This window comes from Rutidosis leptorrhynchoides, chromosome 10 (assembly GCF_046630445.1).
Source record: "Rutidosis leptorrhynchoides isolate AG116_Rl617_1_P2 chromosome 10, CSIRO_AGI_Rlap_v1, whole genome shotgun sequence".
In the NCBI taxonomy this organism is placed as follows: domain Eukaryota; kingdom Viridiplantae; phylum Streptophyta; class Magnoliopsida; order Asterales; family Asteraceae; genus Rutidosis; species Rutidosis leptorrhynchoides.
Window position 1 is genome coordinate 15,264,809 of NC_092342.1, and position 21,580 is coordinate 15,286,388.

The following is a 21,580-nucleotide window of genomic DNA, read 5'->3' on the forward strand; positions in this document are numbered from 1 at the left end:
ACCTGAAACGTATATACAACTATACAAGCAGTTACTAAAGAGGAACAGATGGATCGCACCATATCTGATTAAAAATATCTGGTTACCAAGACTAAATAAGATGGATATGAGAACATATCGTACCTTTGACATTCATACTTACGTTTGCAAAAGTTGTAAAAGATATGTTCTCCACTTTCACATAAAGAAAGGAATTCAATGCCTCAATCTTTCATTGTCAATCACTCTAGTATAATAATATTAATAAAATTATTTTTTTCAATTTACTTTTTTGAAAAGTTTCCACAAGCAAGATTGCTAGAGAATATCGGCATGCTTGATGGTACGATGGCTTCTTCATCAAACATGCTTCTTGTTCTGTTATGAATATTCCCCTTTCCTATAAAGCTTGTGCTTCATGCATGAAAAACATATCCTGGTTCTCGGCTCCTTAAAGAACCAAGATTTATTGATATTTTAGACCAATCATGGAAGAAATGTTGTAGTTTACTGATATGTAAGAATAAGAATGCATAAAAGTATGGGTGGCAAGATGGTTGGTTCAGATGGGTTGGGTTACGGGCAAAAACAGTTTCAGCTTCAAACTAGTCACACTTTCATATGGGTCATACGGGTTGGTTGACCTGGAAATACCTTATTTAAAATTTTACACTTTATATTATATACATATATATATGGCATGTTTTTTATGTATAAAAAAACACTACTGTAATATAATTGCAATGACTATTCATTTCTTTAAATGGAACAGAGGATGGTGGATGCGTTGGCTAGTTACCTTTAACTAAATTTTATCTGACCCATTTGACGAAACCCAAATCGACTGATTCATAAAGAAATGAGTTGAACTTTTAAACATTTGCATATATATATAAATTACAAAAACTAGAAAAGTGCAGCCGATCAGCTGCGCAGGGGACATCACACATGAAGTTATATTTTTCATGTTCCATGGTTTTAAGTTACTAGTTAAAGTTCCATTTCTTATGATCTTTTTAAAAATCAAACAAGTAGCCAAGTTGATAGAATAATAATACTCAAAGATTGCAGCTTGATCCTTTAGTAAAAAAGTGGTACTAAAGGCTGATCAGCCCCGGGATCCCAGAATATATGAAGAATACAGATCTTTTCACGAATCAATTCCTATATAAATTTGCGAAATTTCTGCACGCACGTCTTAAACATTTGCACCGTGCTGAACTGAAGTATTTGGGAATTGGGACTAGGAGTTTTTTTTTTTTTTTTTTTTTTTGAAGTAGGAGAATTTTCAGGTAAAATTACAAAAATAGAAATCTGAAAAAAAATGTTACAAAAATAGGAAAACCGGAGTGAAACTTTGATTTTGGTGAATCCGAAGTTTCAAACTTCGGTTTGTACGCTTTTTCACTAACTGTCCATGGCAAACTCTGATGCGCGCGCACACATACACACACATATATATAATCCGACACGTGCCTGTTCATGCATATTTTTTCCAAGGGAAAACATACACACGGACATCAATGCGAAAGGGTTTTTTTAGGCGTCAACGTCGTTGGTCTCCGGTCCGGTTACCGTGAATAACCCGTACCCGAGATGATGATCTCGGGAGGGTGGCCAACGAATTGCCCGCCGGTCGATAGTCGGACCCTATCGACGGCAAAGGGAGAAAAAACCCTACAAGACCCGTAGGTAAAAACCCTAGAGTTGCGATCGTGAAGACGATCGTGGAGAAGATCCGACGATAACTGCCGTGTGCGTTACGGACTTGCGGTGGCGGCGTTGCGGTGTGATCGAATGATCGTATGAGGTGGTGCTTTCATTGAGAGAGTAAGAGTTGTATGCGATTGAGAGATTGTGAACTTGATGTAGGTTGTGCCCCATATTTATAGATGGGAATTAGGGTTAATTGACTTGGGGCCCAAGTTAATTGTGTAGACCCTGATTGGGCTAAACCCTACGTCGTCAAGTCCCCCAAGTTCGGTATGATATTTTTGTCAAGTATCGTATCGAACTTCTCATTATGCTGCGGAAAATAAGTTCACATGAGCCTGCGCAAACAACTGTGCGTAAACCCGCGAACAGATGCGCAAAGAACCGCATGCAGAGTGCGCAGGGAAACCGCATGTACTACTATGCGTAAAACCGCATGAAAATTGCGTCTAAAGTCGCGGACAACTGTGCGCAAAGTGTGCGTAACCTGGACAAAAGCGTGTGGACAGTTGCGCAAGCGCGCGAACATCTGCGCTAAATATTCATGTACTTAAACCGCATATAACGAATTAAAAGCTCAATAAGAAAAGACAAACCTTCTCAAACCGAACGATAGACGGTAGAAACACGAGACATAATGCATCGTGCCCCACGGTGGGCGCCAAATGTTCATGCATATTTTTTCCAAGGGAAAACATACACACGGACATCAATGCGAAAGGGTTTTTTTAGGCGTCAACGTCGTTGATCTCCGGTCCGGTTACCGTGAATAACCCGTACCCGAGATGATGATCTCGGGAGGGTGGCCAATGAATTGCCCGCCGGTCGATAGTCGGACCCTATCGACGGCAAAGGGAGAAAAAACCCTACAAGACCCGTAGGTAAAAACCCTAGAGTTGCGATCGTGAAGACGATCGTGGAGAAGATCCGGCGATAACTGCCGTGTGCGTTGCGGACTTGCGGTGGCGGCGTTGCGGTGTGATCGAATGATCGTATGAGGTGGTGCTTTCATTGAGAGAGTAAGAGTTGTATGCGATTGGGAATTTGTGAACTTGATGTAGGTTTTGCCACATATTTATAGATGGGAATTAGGGTTAATTGACTTGGGGCCCAAGTTAATTGTGTAGACCCTGATTGGGCTAAACCCTACGTCGTCAGTGCCAAATTCTGATGCACACTTAGTGAAAAAGCTTACAAACCGAAGTTTGAAACTTCGGATTCACTAAAACTGAAGTTTCAAACTCCGATTTTCCTATTTTTGTAACACTTTTTTCTAGATTTCTATTTTTGTAATTTTACCTGAAAATTCTCCTATTTCAAAAAAAAATCTTGGGACTAGTATGTTTGTTTTGGCCATTTAATCATTGTGTATTCGTTTTCCAACTTTAATTTGGAGTTTAGTATTTAGAAAGTCTTGTTAGGTTTGGATCATAGTGTGCATAAAGAAAATTAGAGACCTCAAATGTATAAGCAACATGGTATGCATACAATGATGATGTCACACTACCACAACATAAATCACACTGTCCATTTGTGACATATTATTTGATTTATTTTAATAATTTATTTATTTAATTTATTCTAGTTAAAAATATTTATATAATACACAAATTAAATATAAAAATGTTTCATTAATATAAAAAAAAATACAATTCGTATAAAATTAACATGTAATTGGGCTGAAATTAACATAATTAAATTTAGGCTTAAATATATTATCAAGAAACCCATCTTTCTTTATATTTAGAAGCTCAATTCAAAAATAAAAAACCATAATAATATTTAAACTATAATGCGTATCCTCTTTCTTTCTTTCTTTCTTTCTTATTTCTTCTCTGCAACAAATACGTTTAGGGTTCAACAAATACGTTTAGGGTTCAACAAATACTCCAGGTTCAACACTCAAGTTAATCTTCAAACAAAGGGTTAACAGATAGAAATTTAAAAAAACAAACGGTCCAAACGCGAGGAAAGCAACGCCGATTTGCTGACGGTGAGTCAAGGACGCCGAAACAGTGTCAGTTAAGCATTCGTCCCCCACGTCAATTCGCAATAACGGTGAACAAACGCAACGACATCCGATGCTCTAACCACACAAAATTCTGCAGTGGTCATACTGAAAATTAGGACCACCTCATTTTTAATTTTTATTTGACTAAAAACACACAATGCAATTTAAAATAAAAATTATATTACTCCCTACAACGTTACATTACATATTATAATACTGATATGGGGGAGTATATGCTTAGTGATTTATAACTTAAAAAGGGATTTCACTAACGATAGGTTTTAAGATTGTCATTAAAATGTATTACAATAAATTCAATAACCATCATAGTAAAGACTATAGTAAAGGCCGTCGTTAGCAAAATCTTTTAAGAAAAATGCTTTACATATCACTAACCTTTCTATAAACAAAAAAAATCACGACATGAGGAGATAAATTATTAATTATTAGAAGATTAACTAAAATTTATTTTTAAAATTAAATTATACATTAGAGAGAAAATCGGTTAAAAAGTGATACTTTAAAAACGTTTATTTATTTACTAGTGAAATGACCCATGAAATCACGGGTTTGTTTAAACGAAACAGTTTAATGATATGTTTTAGGTATTAAGTGAACGTAAATGCTAAAGTCATTTAGTTTAATGACCCGTTCAACCACAGAGTCCGACTAAGAAATTCGTCAGCCGAACATTTCATCAAACACCTAAAATGCATATTAAATAATTTACATGCGTTCATAACAGATAATATTGGTTGTCATTTTATTTTAAAAGTGTAAATTAAAATATAAATTTAGAATTGGTTTCCTTCTGCCTAGCTTTTATACCTTCTCGTACTCAATTCAAAATAATTAATTAAAATAATTCAAAATTATTTAATTTTAAAAATTAAAATAATTATTAAAAGATTTAATAATAATAATATTTAATTTTAATTCAAAGTTATTTAAATTAATAACATCACCCCTCATGCTTAGATTTTTTTCTTTTTCTTTTTTATTTTTTAATGAAGAAATTAGTATAATAATAACATCATTATTATAGAATTTTAATATTAACTATAGATAGATATTAATTTATTATAAATAAAAAATTAAAATTATAGGAAACAAATCTCCAAATAAAAACAGAATTAATTATTATTAGCTCTTCTATTTAATTCAATTCAAAATCATCAAATCAATCAAAGACTTACAATCATACTTTCGTTTCGTCAATGGCATCTCCGTCAGGTTAATTCATCAATTCAAATCTCTAATTTCACTATTCACAATTTTGATTTTGCTTTCGATACTGATTCTACGTATGATAATCATATTGCAAATATTTAGATTACAATCAGACTGATACGCATAACAGTTATCAACAGAGATCTGTCAATTTCATATAAACTGTTATATGATATTAGTAATTATTGTATGTGTTGATAGGAACGATTTAGGCTCTTCCGTTGGCTTTTGGAATATATGAATTGCTTATTCTGTTCTGTAATCCGTGACTCTGATGTATTATCCGTACATTTTCTTATTGTTTCCGTACATTTCCAGGTTTGTATTTAACTGCATTTTATTTATATTTATCTTCCTTTTGTTAGTTTTACTATATATGTTTGTGGCTAGTAATCCGTTTCGATTCACACGTATATAATTTAATTAATTCTATGATTGCATAATGAAAATAAATAGTAGTAATAGAGTATATGGCAAAAGTGTATGTTTGGCAGGACACCACGACCCTGTGTTTCCTTTGGAAACCCACCAGACCCACCCCGAAAGAGTCGGATGCCGGAAAATTACCTCCACCAGGTCCCCACACATGTGACAGGAGCAACCATCATCCCACTGCCACAAGAGTTGTAAATTCTTGCCGCGAGTGGGGATTGAACCTGCGCCTATTTTATGGCAAAGCTTCCACATGACGGGTCCTAGCTTCAAAGGTATCGGGTACCACTGAGTTATTGCTACATTGGTAGTAATAGAGTATAGCAGCTGCAATGAAATTGATTATTATGAAGCCACCTCATACTAGCAAAAATATGATGAAGATAGAAGATTTAGACTTGATAACATGCTATGCATATGCTATATGTCAGTAACAGTTTGTTTTTCGTCTTTGAACTATATGTGTTTTTTTTTTTTTAAAACATTTTGTTTAATATACAGATTATATGTAGGTGAATTGGAAGAAACGTGTTCTTGTGTCTAGTTGTTTTGTTGAAGAGGTGCAGCCGATTTTTGAGCTTTGTTTTGAGGAAAAGGTGTATGATGGCTGAAGGCAATGAGTATATAGAACTTAAATTCAGAATATATGATGGAGCGGATATTTGTCATAGCAGCTATGCGTCGACCACTACTATAGCTTTTCTTAAGCAAAAGCTTGTTTCTGAATGGCCTCAAGGTTTAAGATAATCTTCTATTGTCTGTACATTCACTTATTCCTTGTATCTAGCTTTAGTTACTATTAAAGTATTAATAGTTCTTTATGTGCTCTCCTTGATTTACTGCTGTGTCTTATTGAAGTCTTTCACATCATGAGAATTTTAAAGTCCAGCTTACAAATCTTTGTGTTACAATACATAAGACATACGTATACACATTTAATGTTAGTAGGTAGTCGGTGCAATTAATGTAGTTAGTTGAAACGGTGCAATTAATTTAGTTAGTTGGGTTGGTGCATTTATTGGACAGGTCTTGTATCTCGGGTCTATATATATCCTCGTTGTATGTTATAAATATGAATCAATGAAGTGAGAACAGATTACAGAGAGTTTAGATGTTTATAGATATTAAATTTCATGGTATCAGAGCGTACCTATGAGTGTTTGAGTCTGGTTTGTAAGTCACCACCACCACCATAACCACCCGCAGCCCAACCCGCAGCCATCACTTCTGTCTCCAAATTGAAACGTTTCGAAGTCACTTTCAGATCTCACCACCCCCGCCAAACGTCCCAGAAGGTCCCGAATTGTATTTCTGAAAAAAAATGAAAAACTTCCGACAGCCGTGAGCCACCCCACGCGAAGTCGCCGCCACTCGCCGGCGCGCGTGGATCACTCTCCACCGCCGGTTTTCTTGTCCGATCGTCAGTTTCGTGATTCCGATTGCTCGTTTCTGGAATATTACTCCGATTGCTAGTTGAAAAAAAAAAAAAAAAAAAAAAAAAAAAAGACTTAAGTTAACGTCTGGGCACTCGATTACAGCAATTGCAGGTCCATGATGCTGATGTCTGAATTCACTTATCGATATCTGTAAGATCTTTTCAGCCTCCTTGGGGTTATTAACTGGGGAAAAAAAAAAAAAAAAAAAAAAAGGAAAGGGTCGATTACTATTTCTCTGTCTGGTTCTCTTTTATATTCACTATACCAAGTGGAGTGGTTTTCTTTTATATCCACTACCAAGTGGAGTCAGATATTTACCAAACAGCTTCAACTTTTTTATCAGTATTTTTTTATTTTAAGCTATACTTTAATTTAACTTTTATTTAAAAAAAAAAAAAAAAAAAAAGATTGGTTTTTTTTTTGTGGCTGCTATTCTTGCTTCCAGTTTGATGCATATTACGGATACGGATATGAATATGTCGGATGTTTATGGATTTGGTGGAATTTTGATTTGGTTATTTTTCAAGCTTATATTATATCCGTACATACTTGCTCCTTTTTATATATGGTCATTACAAGTAATCATAGGTGATGAAAATAAACTCTCATCACAAGTGAAATGTTCTTCCACATTTACTATCTCTGCGGAGGAATATAAAGAATACGTTCAATTGAAAGGATCCGTAAAACTCGCGACACCATTTGCTGCTTTTGCTGCTTTTGCTGAATCAGGTAAGTTTAATACATGCCTATTATCATCGGCCTCTAAATGGGTCATCGATTCTGGTGCTTCAGATCACATGACAGGTAATCATCATCTTTTCTCCGATTTTAAATCACAACCATCTCATGTCACAATTGCAAATGGTACTACCTCTCCTGTCCTTGGTTTCGGTACAGTCAATCTTACCCCATCTATTTCGTTGTCATCGGTTTTAAGTCTACCTAACTTCTCATTTAATTTGTTGTCCGTTAGCAAAATTACTCGAGATTTGAATTGTGTTGCTTTACTCTATCCTGATTGTTGTGTCTTCCAGGATCTATCGACAAAGCAGATTATTGGTAAAGGAAGGGTATCTGATGGCCTATACATACTTGAACCTGAAACTAAAATACCACGCTCTTTCGTATGCTCTAAGTCATCATCCCCTTATGAGATGCATTGTAGGTTGGGACATCCTTCTCTTCAGATTATGAAGAAATTATGTCCTGGATTTTCTAATTTATCGTCTTTATATTGTGAGTCATGTCAGTTTGCGAAACACCATCGAATCCACTTACCTCCCAGAGTCAATAAACGAGCTTCAGCTCCATTTGAATTGGTTCACTCTGATGTTTGGGGACCATGTTCAGTTACTTCCAAACCCGATTTTAAGTACTTTGTTACCTTCATTGATGATTATTCTCGTGTTACCTGGCTTTACTTGATGAAAAGTCGTTCTGAAGTATTTACTCACTTTTGCTCATTTGTTACTGAAATAAAAACACAATTTCAGGTTCCGGTTCAAACATTGAGAAGTGATAATGCTAAAGAATTTCTTTCTGAATCATTTTCGTCATATATGCTTCAGAATGGTATCCTTCACGAGTCATCTTGTGTTGACACACCAGCCCAAAATGGGGTTGCGGAACGAAAGAATCGACATCTTCTTGAAGTAGCTCGAGCACTTTTATTTCAAATGAATGTTCCAAAACCATTTTGGGTTGACGCTGTTTCAACTGCATGTTTCCTTATAAATCGAATGCCATCCGCTGTCCTTAATGGTGATATTCCATATTCAATCTTGTTTCCCACGAAATCTTTATTTCCGATTGAGCCAAAGATTTTTGGTAGTACTTGTTTTGTTCGGGACACTCAACCTCACATCACTAAATTAGATCCTAAGTCCATCAAATGTGTGTTTCTTGGATATTCTCGTCTTCAGAAAGGTTACAGATGTTTTTCCCCTACTCTTCAACGTTATGTTGTTTCTCGAGATGTCACATTTGAAGAAAAGTTACCTTTCTTTCCGATGTCCACCTCCCGCAATCATCATGAAAGTGATGACTTATTGGCATATGTTGTACCTACACCAAATCCCACACAAGATCCCACACCAGATCCCACACCAGATCTCACACCAGAGCCTACACCAGAGCCTACACCAGAGCCCACACCATCAGAACAAACTGAACATTTTCAATATATATACAGTCGACGTCCCCGTGCTACATCAGTGCCCGCTCCTGAGCCACAGTCATCGTCGGTAGATCCTCCCGGTGAGTCACCGAGTAATGTTTCTAGTGATATTCATGATACTCAATCTTCCGATTCTGATTCTGATATACCGATTGCTCTTCGAAAAGGTAAACGTAAGTGTACTTATCCTATTGCTTCCTTTGTCTCTTATGATAAATTGTCCGTCTCTTCTCGTGCTTTTGTTGCCACTTTAGACTCTGTCTCCATTCCGAAAACTGTTGGTGAAGCTTTGGCTCATTCTGGATGGCGTGCTGCTATGATTGAGGAAATGAATGCACTCGATCATAATGGCACTTGGGCATTAGTTAACTTACCTGTTTCTAAAAAGGCAATTGGTTGTAAGTGGGTCTTCACGATAAAGGTTAATCCTGATGGTTCTTTGGCACGATTGAAAGCTCGTTTAGTTGCTAAGGGATATGCTCAAACATATGGGGTGGATTATTCTGAGACCTTTTCTCCTGTTGCTAAACTCACATCTATCAGATTATTCATTTCTTTAGCTGCTACATATCAATGGACACTTCACCAACTTGATGTGAAGAATGCATTTTTACATGGAGATTTGCGAGAAGAAGTCTATATGGAGCAACCACCTGGGTTTGTTGCTCAGGGGGAGTCTGGAAAAGTATGCAAATTACGAAAAGCAATTTACGGTTTGAAGCAATCTCCTCGTGCCTGGTTCGGAAAATTCAATGAGGTAGTTAGAAACTTTGGCCTAAGAAGAAGTGCATATGATCACTCCGTATTCTTCGCTTCATCAAACTCTGGGTGCATCTTGCTTGTTGTTTATGTGGATGACATTGTAATTACTGGGAGTGATAAAGAAGGAATTCACAGGTTAAAAACATTCTTAAGTACTCAATTTCAAACGAAGGACCTTGGTCCTTTGAAATATTTTCTCGGTATTGAAGTCTCTCGAAATAAAAGAGGTATTTTCTTATCCCAGAGAAAGTATTGTCTTGATGTTCTCAGTGATTCTGGTATGATTAACGCAAAAACTTGTGAAACACCAATGATACCTAGTATAAAGTTAAAACCTGACGAAGGAGAACTTCTTATGAACCCAGAAAAATATAGAAGGATTGTCGGCAAGCTAAATTATCTTACACTCACCCGTCCTGATATTGCTTTCCCGGTGAGTGTTGTTAGTCAGTTCTTATCATCTTCGAGAACCTCACATTGGGATGCGGTCGCTCACATCTTAAAGTACTTAAAAGGTACACCTGGTCGTGGTCTTTTATACCAGAATCATGGTCATCACACTATCGAGGGATTTTCTGATGCTGATTATAATGGTGATCCTGCAACTAAACGGTCTACAACTGGTTATTGTGTCTTCGTTGGAGGAAATCTTGTATCTTGGAAAAGTAAGAAACAAAATGTGGTATCTCGTTCAAGTGCGGAATCCGAGTATCGAGCCATGGCCCAGACAACTTGTGAACTTATTTGGGTTCGTAACCTTCTTAGCGAGATTGGTTTTGCTCAGTCCGAACCAATGAATTTGTGGTGTGATAACAAAGCAGTCATTCATATTGCAAGCAACCCCGTCTTCCATGAAAGGACCAAGCATATTGAAGTTGACTGTCATTTTACTCGAGAAAAGTTAGAAGAAGGAATTATTCAAACACCTCATATCAAAAGTAATGAACAGTTGGCTGACTTATTCACCAAAGCATTACCTAGAAATTGCATCCGTCAGTTTTGTGACAAGCTGGGCATGATCAATATCTATGCTCCAGCTTGAGGGGGAGTGTTACAATACATAAGACATACGTATACACATTTAATGTTAGTAGGTAGTCGGTGCAATTAATGTAGTTAGTTGAAACGGTGCAATTAATTTAGTTAGTTGGGTTGGTGCATTTATTGGACAGTCAGGTCTTATATCTCGGGTCTATATATATCCTCGTTGTATGTTATAAATATGAATCAATGAAGTGAGAACAGATTACAAGATTACAGAGAGTTTAGATGTTTATAGATATTAAATTTCACTTTGTATATATGTGTGTCTAGGTTTTGTCTTTTTGTTCCCGTTTATTTAATTTGTACCACCTAGCCTTCCATTGTTATCTGAAATGCAACTATATCGCTTTGATAGGTAAGTCTGTAGTACCCAAAACAGTGAATGACATGAAGATTATACATTTGGGGAAAGTTTTGGATAATGGTAAGACATTATCAGAATTGGGAGTACTTGATGGTGCCTTTGCAGGAGGAGTAATCACAATGCATGTTGTTATTCAACCCGTTCTTGCCAAAAAGAAACCAGGTCTGTTTTGTCACTCCTTTTTCATGTCCTATAACTCAGTGATAATATACATAAGATCATATAATTAGGACAAATTTTTGATGGTGGGTTAAACCAGCCCATACCCATTTGAATCATTATGAACTCACTGTGGTTTTAGCACCGTTTCTATTCAAAGTATGAAAGAAAAAGGTGCTAAGTACCGTTGCAGTTTAAAAAATGCACGGTTTGACTAACTTATAATGCACGGTTTAATAAATGCATTACGTTTTTTTGCAAGTTGTCTTAAGTTCTTGGTATGACTAAATTCCATTTTTGATACAATGCAGCCAAAAAACAAGATGAGGCAGGGAAACTGAATTCATGTGGATGCACAATCCTTTAGCTCTGTACTGTGCATCGGATATGATTTGCTGATGTGTTTCATGTGACAATTATTTTAGGTGATATTGACACTCGTGTTGGGATCTGAAATAACGTCCGGACTAGGAGGTTTCTTTGTATTCCATAATGTTGATCATGTTATATGTGATTTTTCTTTTTCATGTATATTGAAATTGAAATCCTTTCGAGGTGTCATCTATGCTATGTGTGAGATTGGACCAATTTAGGCCAAACTTACTAAACCTAAAGTTAGTAGAGTAAAACCGTGTTTGAGGAGTTTACATTTTCATTGTGCTTTTAGATAAAGTTGAAGTTGAATTTACTTTCAATGGATGAAACTTGGTTTGTGTATAGAGGATTATGATCCATTCATCGGTAAACATGTTGATTTGGGTTATAGTTTTTATGTTCATACTACACATCAAGCCATTGTCGGGGTGATATATTGTTTTGTGTTCTGATATCCTCGTAAGGAGAGGTCCGCTGCTTTAACTCGAGTCTTTTGAGAAACTCCTAAAAATTCATACGGAGTATATTACAAAAAAAAAAAAAAAAAAAAAAAAAAAAAAAAAAAAACTAACGTCATTTAATTGATGTTTTTTTTTTTTTTTGAACAGCATGATATTATTGCTGTTAAAAAGATGTTTTAATAAAAATAAGGATTTTGCTAATGACAGCCTTAAAAGCTGTCGTTATCGTGCATAACATAATTGTACAGTTTAAAAAGTTTAATTTTCAATTAAGTAATTGCTCAGTAAAACACTTTAAAGCACACTAACGACAGTCTTAAGGGTTTTCGTTAACAATATGTTAAAAGTAAACATGAATTTTAATCTTGCAATATAAACATGAATTTCCTAGTTATCTAACATCAATTTTTATCGAGAACTTTTAAATTCGGATAGAACAAATGGCTTTGTTTTTTTCCTTTTTTTTCCCGTGAAAAACCGAAAATTTTATAACCAATCATTTCTCGAAAAGAGAAAAGAAAAAACCAAAATACAAGAGACACTATATAACAAATGGCTTTGTTTTGGACTATATATGTCCAGCCCATTAATAGTTAATTAATTTAATTAAAATTATTAAAGAAAATTGCATTTATATTTTTGACAAAATTACTAAAATCATCCTTGTGTTAGTGCTTTTTAGCCGTTTACATCCCTCCCAAGTAAAAAGTGCATAAATAATCCTTAAAATGAGTTTTTTATTCCCAATTACATCCATTGCTCTAACAAATGTTAACTCTCCGTTAACACACGGACCATTTCAGTAGCTTTGTCAAAATAATATAACATTAACATAAGTTATTTGAAACACAAACTCATCATCCCACAAACCATGCAACACAGAATTCTTCCATTTCTTACTCCCTAAAAATTTCAACTCTTTTCCAAAATCAATCATATTTATACCATTAGCAAACCACGAAAAACAAAAACACCAAAAAGTTAATTTATAATTTCATAACATTTAAAACAAAAAGTTCATCCGATGAAGAAAATTTAGAAGCAACATGCTAAAGAAAATCTACTTGAAAATGAAAAAAGGACCTAGAAACCCACATGGATTTCGTTGACTAATTTTGTTCACATGAGATCACCATCGTTGACCTTGAAAAGCACATGAGGGTCATCAAACACCCACCTTTAATTTGTAAACAAGATTCAGAAGACCCAGCGAGTTCATTTGTTTGTGTAATAATTAACTACTCGTATATTAATCCTCCTCCTGCTGTTTTAATGAGTAATTAACTTTAAAGTAAGAAAAGAACCACTCCCTTCTCTTGTTGAAATTAACGAACCCTACTCGTTCAAGTTCCGGCTTCAGATCTTTAATTCGTTCAAGCATCGACCATCGTGTAACACCCCGTTTTCCCCGTATATGATTTATAGGTGTATTGTGTATGTACGATAGGCGTATGAAGGGTTCGGGACATGTTTGGGTGTTGAGGTCTTGTATGCAAGGAAAGGTGTCAGACCACGTTGAACGTCGCGGCGCGACGAAGGAGGCCGCGGCGCGGCAATTAACTGGAATCCAGATCAGAAGCCCGATTAAAAATGATCCCAGACCTAGGCAAATGTCGCGGCGCGACATTTAAGGCCGCGGCGCGGCGATACGGGCAAACTGGTACCAGATTCTTGTAATTTTAAATAAGGTTTAAGGGCAATTTGGTCATTTCACGTTTGAGCCAGATTTGAGGCTTTAACCTCATCCATTCATTTCATTTCCTAATTTCATTTTCCTTTTCATTTCATTTTTCCTCTCAAAAACTTAAACACCCATTTGATTTCAAGGGGATTTTTGGAAAGGAAGAAACGGGATTTGATCTTTGTCGTAGTTGACTAGGTTGTTCTCCTCGTTCTTAGCTACACGGTGATACTAGTGGTAAGCTCTAACTCCGAATTTCATTTTCGTGTTCATCATTCAAATTTGGGGGCTTTTGATTGTATGATTCATATATGGAACTCATTTAGTTGTTAATTGGAGATTAACACCAAGATTCGGGTTTATAAGTGTTAAAGGCGGGTTTTGGGTTGGTTAATGATTTAACCATGTTTACGACTTGATAATGGTGTATAATCACTAGTATTAGTGATTATTGATGTTTTGGAGACTTCTAGGGTTCTTGTGGTTGACTAATTTTGACTAGAGTCAAAATTAGGGTTTGTTGATGGTTATGACCCGAATGTCGATTCGTTGAGGTTTGTAAACTTAAAATGGATTAAGTTGAAGTATAAAACCGAGTTAAACATGTTTTGGTGACAAAACTTGTAAATGGTGAGATTTTGACCTTATGGGTCAAATTTAGGGTTTATGGGATATTTTGAGAACGATAAGTGTTTAACACTTGTGTTCAGGTTTAATTGACATATTAGGACCATTATCACTTGTGTTAGTGATTATTGGTTAGTTTGGGCGCGGTTTGTCCTTGGAAGTGCATTTGGGTCGAAATTGCACTAAGTGTCGAATTAGGTTGGTTTGTAGATCCAATCTAAGTGTGTTGTTGAATTTGTGATAATGGATTAGGTACTTTCCATTGACGAGTTGCGGATTACTTGGAAGCATTTCTTCAAGGCGACAAGGTGAGTGTTAATATCCTATATGCATATGTATGTGTACGATGGGTGCGGGTCGGGTGAAGTGGTTCTCGGTTATAGAGCTCACTTCACATATAGGTGGAATTGATGGACTTGTGTACATGTCCAATTGGCACGGATGTGCGTCTTGGTTGACCACCTTTGGCGAGGTGCACACTTCGTGTGTACATTATCACATGGGCTTGTGAGTGGAATAATTATATAAGTATGTATATGAGTTATTTATTTGTGGGGTATGGGTTGAAGTTCGATGTTGATGATACCATACCCTAGAGTGTATTTGTGACGTTGATGAGGGTTTAAAGTTCGTTGTTGACGATACCTCATACGTATGGAATTAAAGTTCGATGTTGACGATTCCATACGATTATTGTAGTGACGTTGATGAGGGTTTAAAGTTCGTTGTTGACGATACCTCATATGTGGGTTTAAAGTTCGGTGTTGACGATACCACATTAATATAGGCGAATGAGATTTAAGTTCGATGTTGACGATACCATTCGTTGGGCTAGCCATGAGATCTTGAGTACTATGGATGTTGTGAACATCGATGTTTGTCGTATTGTTGTATATATATATATATATATATATATATATATATATATATTAATGTATTGTTGTGGTGTAGCTAAACCTTCGGGTGTAGCTTATTGGCGTTGTTCACATCGTCGTTGGTGAACTTATATTTTGTTGATGTATCTTTAGCTCGTTGCTTAGTGATCGTACGGTATGCTTAGTATTAGCTTGCCTTTATGCTTGGATGCTCCGGTATGCGGTATTTGATATTTTGTGGCGTGTCCATTTTATGCATATATATGTATGTAGTGTATTTCCACTCACTAAGCGTTAGCTTACCCTCTCGTTGTTGATATTTTTATAGGTTCGCGTGATGGCGGCTCGGGTAAGCATGGGGATTAGAGATCTTGGCTAGGTTGCTTTAGAAGATCTCGCTTTTGGACTCGATTAGAATTTGGGTAGCGTAGTCCCAAATCACCATGCTCGGTTTTGTGTAAACGTAACTTGTCGGGTCATAATGATTATAACCGGTTTACGATTTAATTAATGAACCATTGTATTAGGGAGTTTAAATTATTAATATATATTTTAAGTTCGTTGAACTTACCTTGGTAACAAATATGTTTTGGAAATTGTGTAATGGGACCTAAAGTATTATTTAACGCGTATTAAAAGGAAAATTTTTTATGGGCCGGTTTTAATACGGGTTGGGTTGTTACACATCGTAATCTTCATTTATGGCAACCTGCGAACAGTGGCGGATCCAGGGAAAATTTTCACCGGGAGCGATTTTTTTTTTTTTAAAACGTAGGAATTTTTTTGGCAAAATATAGAGTTTTTTGAGCAAAATTTGGAGGTTTTTGGGCAAAATACGGAGGTTTTGGGGCAAAATATGGAAGTTTTGGGGCAAAATATGAAGGGTTTGGGGCAAAAAGAAAATTCCACCGAGGGCAAAATCGAAAAAGCGAAAAAAATTGCACCAAAATTTCGAAATCCACCGGGGGCGGCCGCCCCCTCCTTTACACTTTGGATCCGCCTCTGCCTGCGAATCACAGTACCGGTAGCCTTCCTCAGAATTAAATCTCCACCGACAGGCGAACCATAAATGGATGAGTGTCGTGCCGGTGTCGGTGCACGTTGGTGGTCTTCCGAATCGTTCAGATCGTTAGGGGTTATAGCCGATTTTTTCGATTTTAATTTATTTGAGTTCATAATCGCTCAGATCTTGTTCCTCAATTTTAGATTTCAATTTTGATTGTGAAAATCAAATTAAAGCAGGTCAATTTTAGATTCACAAATAATAGATTTGTTTAGATGTCCAAGAGGTGTATGTATTGAAAAAGAAGGATTTTGATGTGTAGTGCAGGTACTAGTAGTGTTTTGGATCACTGTCACTGCGATTTTCTGAACGTAGATCGTGAAAAGCATTATTTCATATTGAAATTAAATTATGTTGAATAAGAAACAGAGACTGATTTCGTTTGAATTTGATGATTGGTTTTGGAAAAGTGTTGAAATTTTAGGGAGTAAAAAAACGGACGAATTCTGGGTTGCATGGTGTCTCAAATAATTGATGTTCATGTTATACAGTATTATTTTGACAAAGTTACTGAATGGTCCCTGTGTAAATGGAGAGTTAACATTTTGTTAGAGCAAAGGATATAATTGGGGGAAAAACTTAATTGAAGGACTATTTATGCAGTTTTTACTTGGGAGGGATGTAAACGGCTAAAAAGCACTAAAACATGGATGATTTTAGTAATTTTGTCTATATTTTTTGACCTATTACTCCGTATTAGATTAGATTTCAACTTAATTTCTAGGGTTTCTGAAAAATATAGATAATTCCGTATCATCTAATACTATCACAATTTTCAGCACTCTGTTAATTGCAAAATGAAAAACAACAGCGGTACAAGAAACCCTAACAATAATCAGAGATCAAATTTTGTAGCTCCAGTTAATAATCACAACAAATTTAAGAAAAACAAATCGAGATTAGGTGGTAGCGGACTTTCGCTCCAAGCATTTGCTAATGCGAAATCCAAAAACGACGGTTACAATCCGGCGCTAATCAGTATGTTTTAATACATGTAACTAATGCGTTTTTATTTATGTATGCTAATTTTATGTATTAATTGAATGTAATTGAGCTTATATTTGATGATTCCTCTGTTTTTAATAGATATATACATATCGGTAGGTTGAAGAAAATGGAATATATGATTCGAGTGCTTATAGCTTATTGTGCTTATAGATTTATATTATTATTAGTTAAATTAAATATTATTATTTAAGGAAAAATTGGAATGAGATTTTAGTATTCGAGATCAAGTTTGTAGCCTATGTTAGCATACTTAAGTAGAATTTTGATATAATGTAGAGATTTCAGAACTGTAGTGTATTATTCTAAAATTTTATGTCGAAGATGGTTCTTGGTAAATATGTTCTGATAGTAGTATTCATGAATCATGAACATTGTTTAATTTTGGTGTTAATGTGAGGTGAAACTTATTAACATCACGCGAAAACTTGAAGGGATGTTATAGTTGTTGGCATGTTTGTAGTTTTGGCCAAGTTAGCCGTGTTTTTCATTGTTGTTCAGTACACTATCATGTGTTATTAGTGCGTCTTAAGTGCTTACAACCTTGTGTTGTAGTTTATGTGGTAGTGGCCTGCCTCTCTTAGTGAGAGGTCAGGAGTTCGCCTCCTGTGGGGTGCAGCATTGCACATAAGGTTGCCCCTTAACCCTTGAATTCCACCCAAGGGTGCCTTCCGCACATTGCGTTGTGGGAGAAGTGGGGGAGGGGGTTTTACCGCCTGTGCCCTCGGATTGGGCCGGGTTTCTTCCTAGGAAGCAGTTGGGGGCGGTATATGTAATTGTGGGATATGAACGCGTGGGTCGTTTAGTCCCCTGGATGATCCCGAACTCTACTTAAAAAAAAATAAAAAATACAAAAAACAAAGTGCTTATAATAACGTGGAGTGATGGGGATGTTTTGGGATATTATTAGTGTATCTTAAGACCGTTATGTAATATTTTACTTATTATTAATACATGGCTATCCAATTTTTTTTTTGTTTGCAGAAAAGCAAAGAGAGTTCTACAAAAATGCAAAATACGTTAGCAAATACAAGAAACTACAGAAGCAACCAAACCAAGGGGAAAGCTCTACCCAACTCGTAGAGGTTGGGCTCTTAATCTTGTAACTTGAGCTTCTTTGCTTGTTTTTTTCAAGCCACGTAGGTGGTCAATGTTCAACCTATTTCCTTATGAATTGATCAATATAGATTCACTTTTGTTCTTAACTTCTCGACAGGGTGAAGTTAAATAAAGTAAAATTAACTAATAAGGAAAAGGTCAAATATAAAAGATAAATTGGTGAAATGTAACTTTAATATGAAAAGAAGTAAAGATAAATATAAAGATATAATCTTTGCATCTTACCTTTAACCTTTAATCAGTAAAGTTTTACTCAAGTACACTGAAAGTCGATCGAAGCGTACTGCTACTGCATTAAACTTGGTAAATAATTTTTTTCTTCGTAATTTTGGATCATAATTGGGATATATAGTTATGTGATTATTTTGACGCACTATTTTTCTATAACACGACAAGGCACAGAATGTTATTATAGTTGACCTTAACCATTCTGAATCTAGCATTATTTCAACCTGTTGACCCGTCACTCAACTCACCCATTTTGTCACTTCTATCCACTATTGTCGTTGAATATTTATGGTTTGAATTACAAATGGTACATTCAGAATAAAATAAAGGGGTTTAGAGGAATTTATTATATAATAATGATTAAATAATTGTAGGATAGAAGTGAAAACAAGGAAGTTAGTGAGAAGTACCAAGGAAAGCGGAGAAATGGGAAGAAGACTGCATATTGTCTAGATGCTATTTATAGTAAGAAGCGGGAGGAGGAAGAAAGGGCAAGAATGGAAAAGGAGGCAATATTTACAGCCAAAAAAGAAGAAAAAGAAAAATCAGAATTTCGTCGTAAAACTCAGAGGGAAAACATGTTGAAGAGAACGAAATCAGGTCAGCCGGTAATGAAGTACCGACTTGAACGTCTGTTGCAGACAATTCAAGGTTCGACAAAGTAAACGGATATTGGTCTCTTGTATCTACTGTAATGCTCAACACCCTGAATTGGTACCGATTGGTGATGCTTTAAACCGAATACTAGACCCTTAAGGCCTGAATCGTAGTTCCTTTTTTTTCTCTCTTTAGTTCAGAGTTTTATATTGCAGTATCATTTTATTTATTTATATAATCAAATGTTTACTTTATGTTGCCACAAAGTGTTTTCTCATCATCAACTAGTGTAAGTTGCAGACCATTCAATTTACAAAGTTATAAATCACAACACATTGATTTCAAATGGGGGTCATTCAATTTAGAAAGTTATAACTCATTGGTGTTTACAGATAAGTAAAATGTTGGTCATTCAAATGGTTGAAATTGAGCATTCAAGTTGTAGACTTGTTGGATGTCATTCAAAATTTGAAGGCTGTGATCTCTGTAAAAGAGTTGATGTAAACTTTGACAACCTTGTGGTGGTCCAAGTTTTTGGTAAAAACGCCTTTAAGATTATGACCTTATCTTGATATCTTGATTCATAGAGTAAAGTTGCAACTACAAACAGGTTGTTTGAAATTAGTGTCGGAACTTGAACATTTGTATTGGGAGGGCCAAACAATCAGCGAAATTTAAATGTCTTCCATGATCGCTAGTGAACCATTAACATTGTACTAACGGGTGAGGTTTTACAACAAGTATAAAAGTAAAAATTTTAACCCTTCAAGTTTCGAGCGTTTGAGATTTTAAATCAACAAAATATGAGTCTGTATGAAAGAGATATGATCAAAACGATGACAGCTCGCAAATTTTGTGAGTCTTCACCATTTTAGCTATATATATTTTCATACGTACTAAGATTTGGTTGTTTCAAAAGCCCAAATCTTGGTAACTCGGAGGACTACAAATCTTAGTACTTACCCAAACTTTAGGATGACCTTATCCCTCCTTTGTCCCCCCCCTTTCTTGAAACCAACTCCCTACTCGACATGCTCCAAGTGTAGTCAAGAAGTTTTATTGGTCATTATCCTTTAAATGGGAATCATTTTGAGGGCAGGAACCCAAATGTATTTCTAAGGATATGATAGTGTGTTTGTGATGAAAGTCTGCAACTAAACAGTTTGTGGTTAAGAATAGTTTCTTTCTCAATAATTGTGCATGTTGATCGTCGGTTCATGTTCATCGCATGGTCAATTTAAAGATTTCAAGCAGTATTTATTGGTTATCTTGTGAAAAGTTTTAATGATTTTCTTCCTTTTTCTTTTTTTAAGGATTTTTATTTCTGCAGTAACCAAACAGGTACAACATTTAATCTTACTTCTAGTTTATAGAGCCGGAGTCAACAATCGTGGTTGTAGAAGTACCGAAGATCGAATCTACATTTGGATGCAGGTTTTTTTAACTTCAGGTTTTCCTGTTTTTTTTGGGTTTCAGTTTCGCCATTTACGAACCTGATAGTATAAGCGATAATCCATTCAAACAGTAATGAAATACCAAATTAAGCATACATATAAATTTGACACGAGCATTTTCATGGTTAAACAGATGTGTTCAGTTCATCCGGAGAGCCAACGCGAGTTTACAGACTCAAATTTATTATTTTAAAAAATACTCATAAAAAAAAACTCAGTTGTCCTTTTATACAAGTTAAAAGAAAAAGAAAAAAAAGTTAATTATAGAAATGACTTTTAATGAGCATCTACTCCATGGTACAAACTGAAACAGAGAATTGCAGAATGCTCTGTGACAATCATAATTAAAAACTGAAGATGGATATGATGAAAGAATGAAATGCATGTTTTGCATCATGTATAAAGTGAGTGGATATCATCATCCAATACAAACATAAAGTTTTTGGTTTTTAGTTGATTACCTTATCCATTTACACACCTTTCCTTTTACTCTTTTTCAGTCTTCATACCTTTTTCTTCTTGCTTTTTCCTTGTGTGTGTCCTTTTATTCATGACTTCATTTGCATGATTGCATCAAACTAATTAACCACTTGACCTTAATATTTGCATATACCTTAATTCACCAGTTGTCCATAATTACACAAACACGACCTCTACTTTGAATGGCCCCACCCGTAAGACTACTCCTATCGCCGCATCAGTTTTTTCCGTTAAATTACGTGGATTCCAATGTGTCACATGTTTGACGCCGTTGACACCCTAACTCGGTGTCAAGTTTTGATGCCG

The 21,580-nt window shown here is 35.6% G+C and overlaps 2 protein-coding genes across 5 annotated transcripts; both read left to right on the top strand.

The window, feature by feature from the left end:
* Positions 1 to 4,838: 4,838 nt before the first annotated feature.
* LOC139871847 (membrane-anchored ubiquitin-fold protein 3-like) lies at positions 4,839 to 11,956 on the top strand. Of its 4 annotated transcripts, XM_071859595.1 has the most exons (6): positions 4,839 to 4,936; positions 5,135 to 5,251; positions 5,414 to 5,791; positions 5,878 to 6,101; positions 11,142 to 11,312; positions 11,621 to 11,956. In XM_071859595.1, exons 4-6 carry the CDS (start codon positions 5,966 to 5,968, stop codon positions 11,674 to 11,676), a joined length of 363 nt encoding a protein of 120 aa, XP_071715696.1. In that variant the 5' UTR covers positions 4,839 to 4,936; positions 5,135 to 5,251; positions 5,414 to 5,791; positions 5,878 to 5,965; the 3' UTR covers positions 11,677 to 11,956. The 4 variants fall into 4 exon arrangements, with proteins under 4 accessions (XP_071715696.1, XP_071715695.1, XP_071715694.1 ...); XM_071859594.1 differs by lacking the exon at positions 5,414 to 5,791 and having other exon boundaries at positions 5,867 to 6,101; XM_071859593.1 differs by lacking the exon at positions 5,414 to 5,791.
* Positions 11,957 to 17,128: 5,172 nt separating this feature from the next.
* LOC139873310 (uncharacterized) lies at positions 17,129 to 19,663 on the top strand. Its single transcript, XM_071861242.1, has 3 exons — positions 17,129 to 17,369; positions 18,381 to 18,481; positions 19,118 to 19,663. Exons 1-3 carry the CDS (start codon positions 17,189 to 17,191, stop codon positions 19,406 to 19,408), a joined length of 573 nt encoding a protein of 190 aa, XP_071717343.1. The 5' UTR covers positions 17,129 to 17,188; the 3' UTR covers positions 19,409 to 19,663.
* Positions 19,664 to 21,580: the final 1,917 nt, after the last annotated feature.

What these genes read in the sequence shown, in the direction of transcription:
- LOC139873310 (XM_071861242.1), top strand. Translation starts at nt 17,189, where the DNA reads ATGAAAAACAACAGCGGTACAAGAAACCCTAACAATAATCAGAGATCA. An exon ending in TTACAATCCGGCGCTAATCA is followed by an intron (nt 17,370 to 18,380) that starts GTATGTTTTAAT and finishes TTTTGTTTGCAG; the next exon opens with AAAAGCAAAGAGAGTTCTAC. An exon ending in GCTCTACCCAACTCGTAGAG is followed by an intron (nt 18,482 to 19,117) that starts GTTGGGCTCTTA and finishes AAATAATTGTAG; the next exon opens with GATAGAAGTGAAAACAAGGA.
- LOC139871847 (XM_071859595.1), top strand. Translation starts at nt 5,966, where the DNA reads ATGATGGCTGAAGGCAATGAGTATATAGAACTTAAATTCAGAATATAT. An exon ending in TGTTTCTGAATGGCCTCAAG is followed by an intron (nt 6,102 to 11,141) that starts GTTTAAGATAAT and finishes TCGCTTTGATAG; the next exon opens with GTAAGTCTGTAGTACCCAAA. An exon ending in TCTTGCCAAAAAGAAACCAG is followed by an intron (nt 11,313 to 11,620) that starts GTCTGTTTTGTC and finishes GATACAATGCAG; the next exon opens with CCAAAAAACAAGATGAGGCA.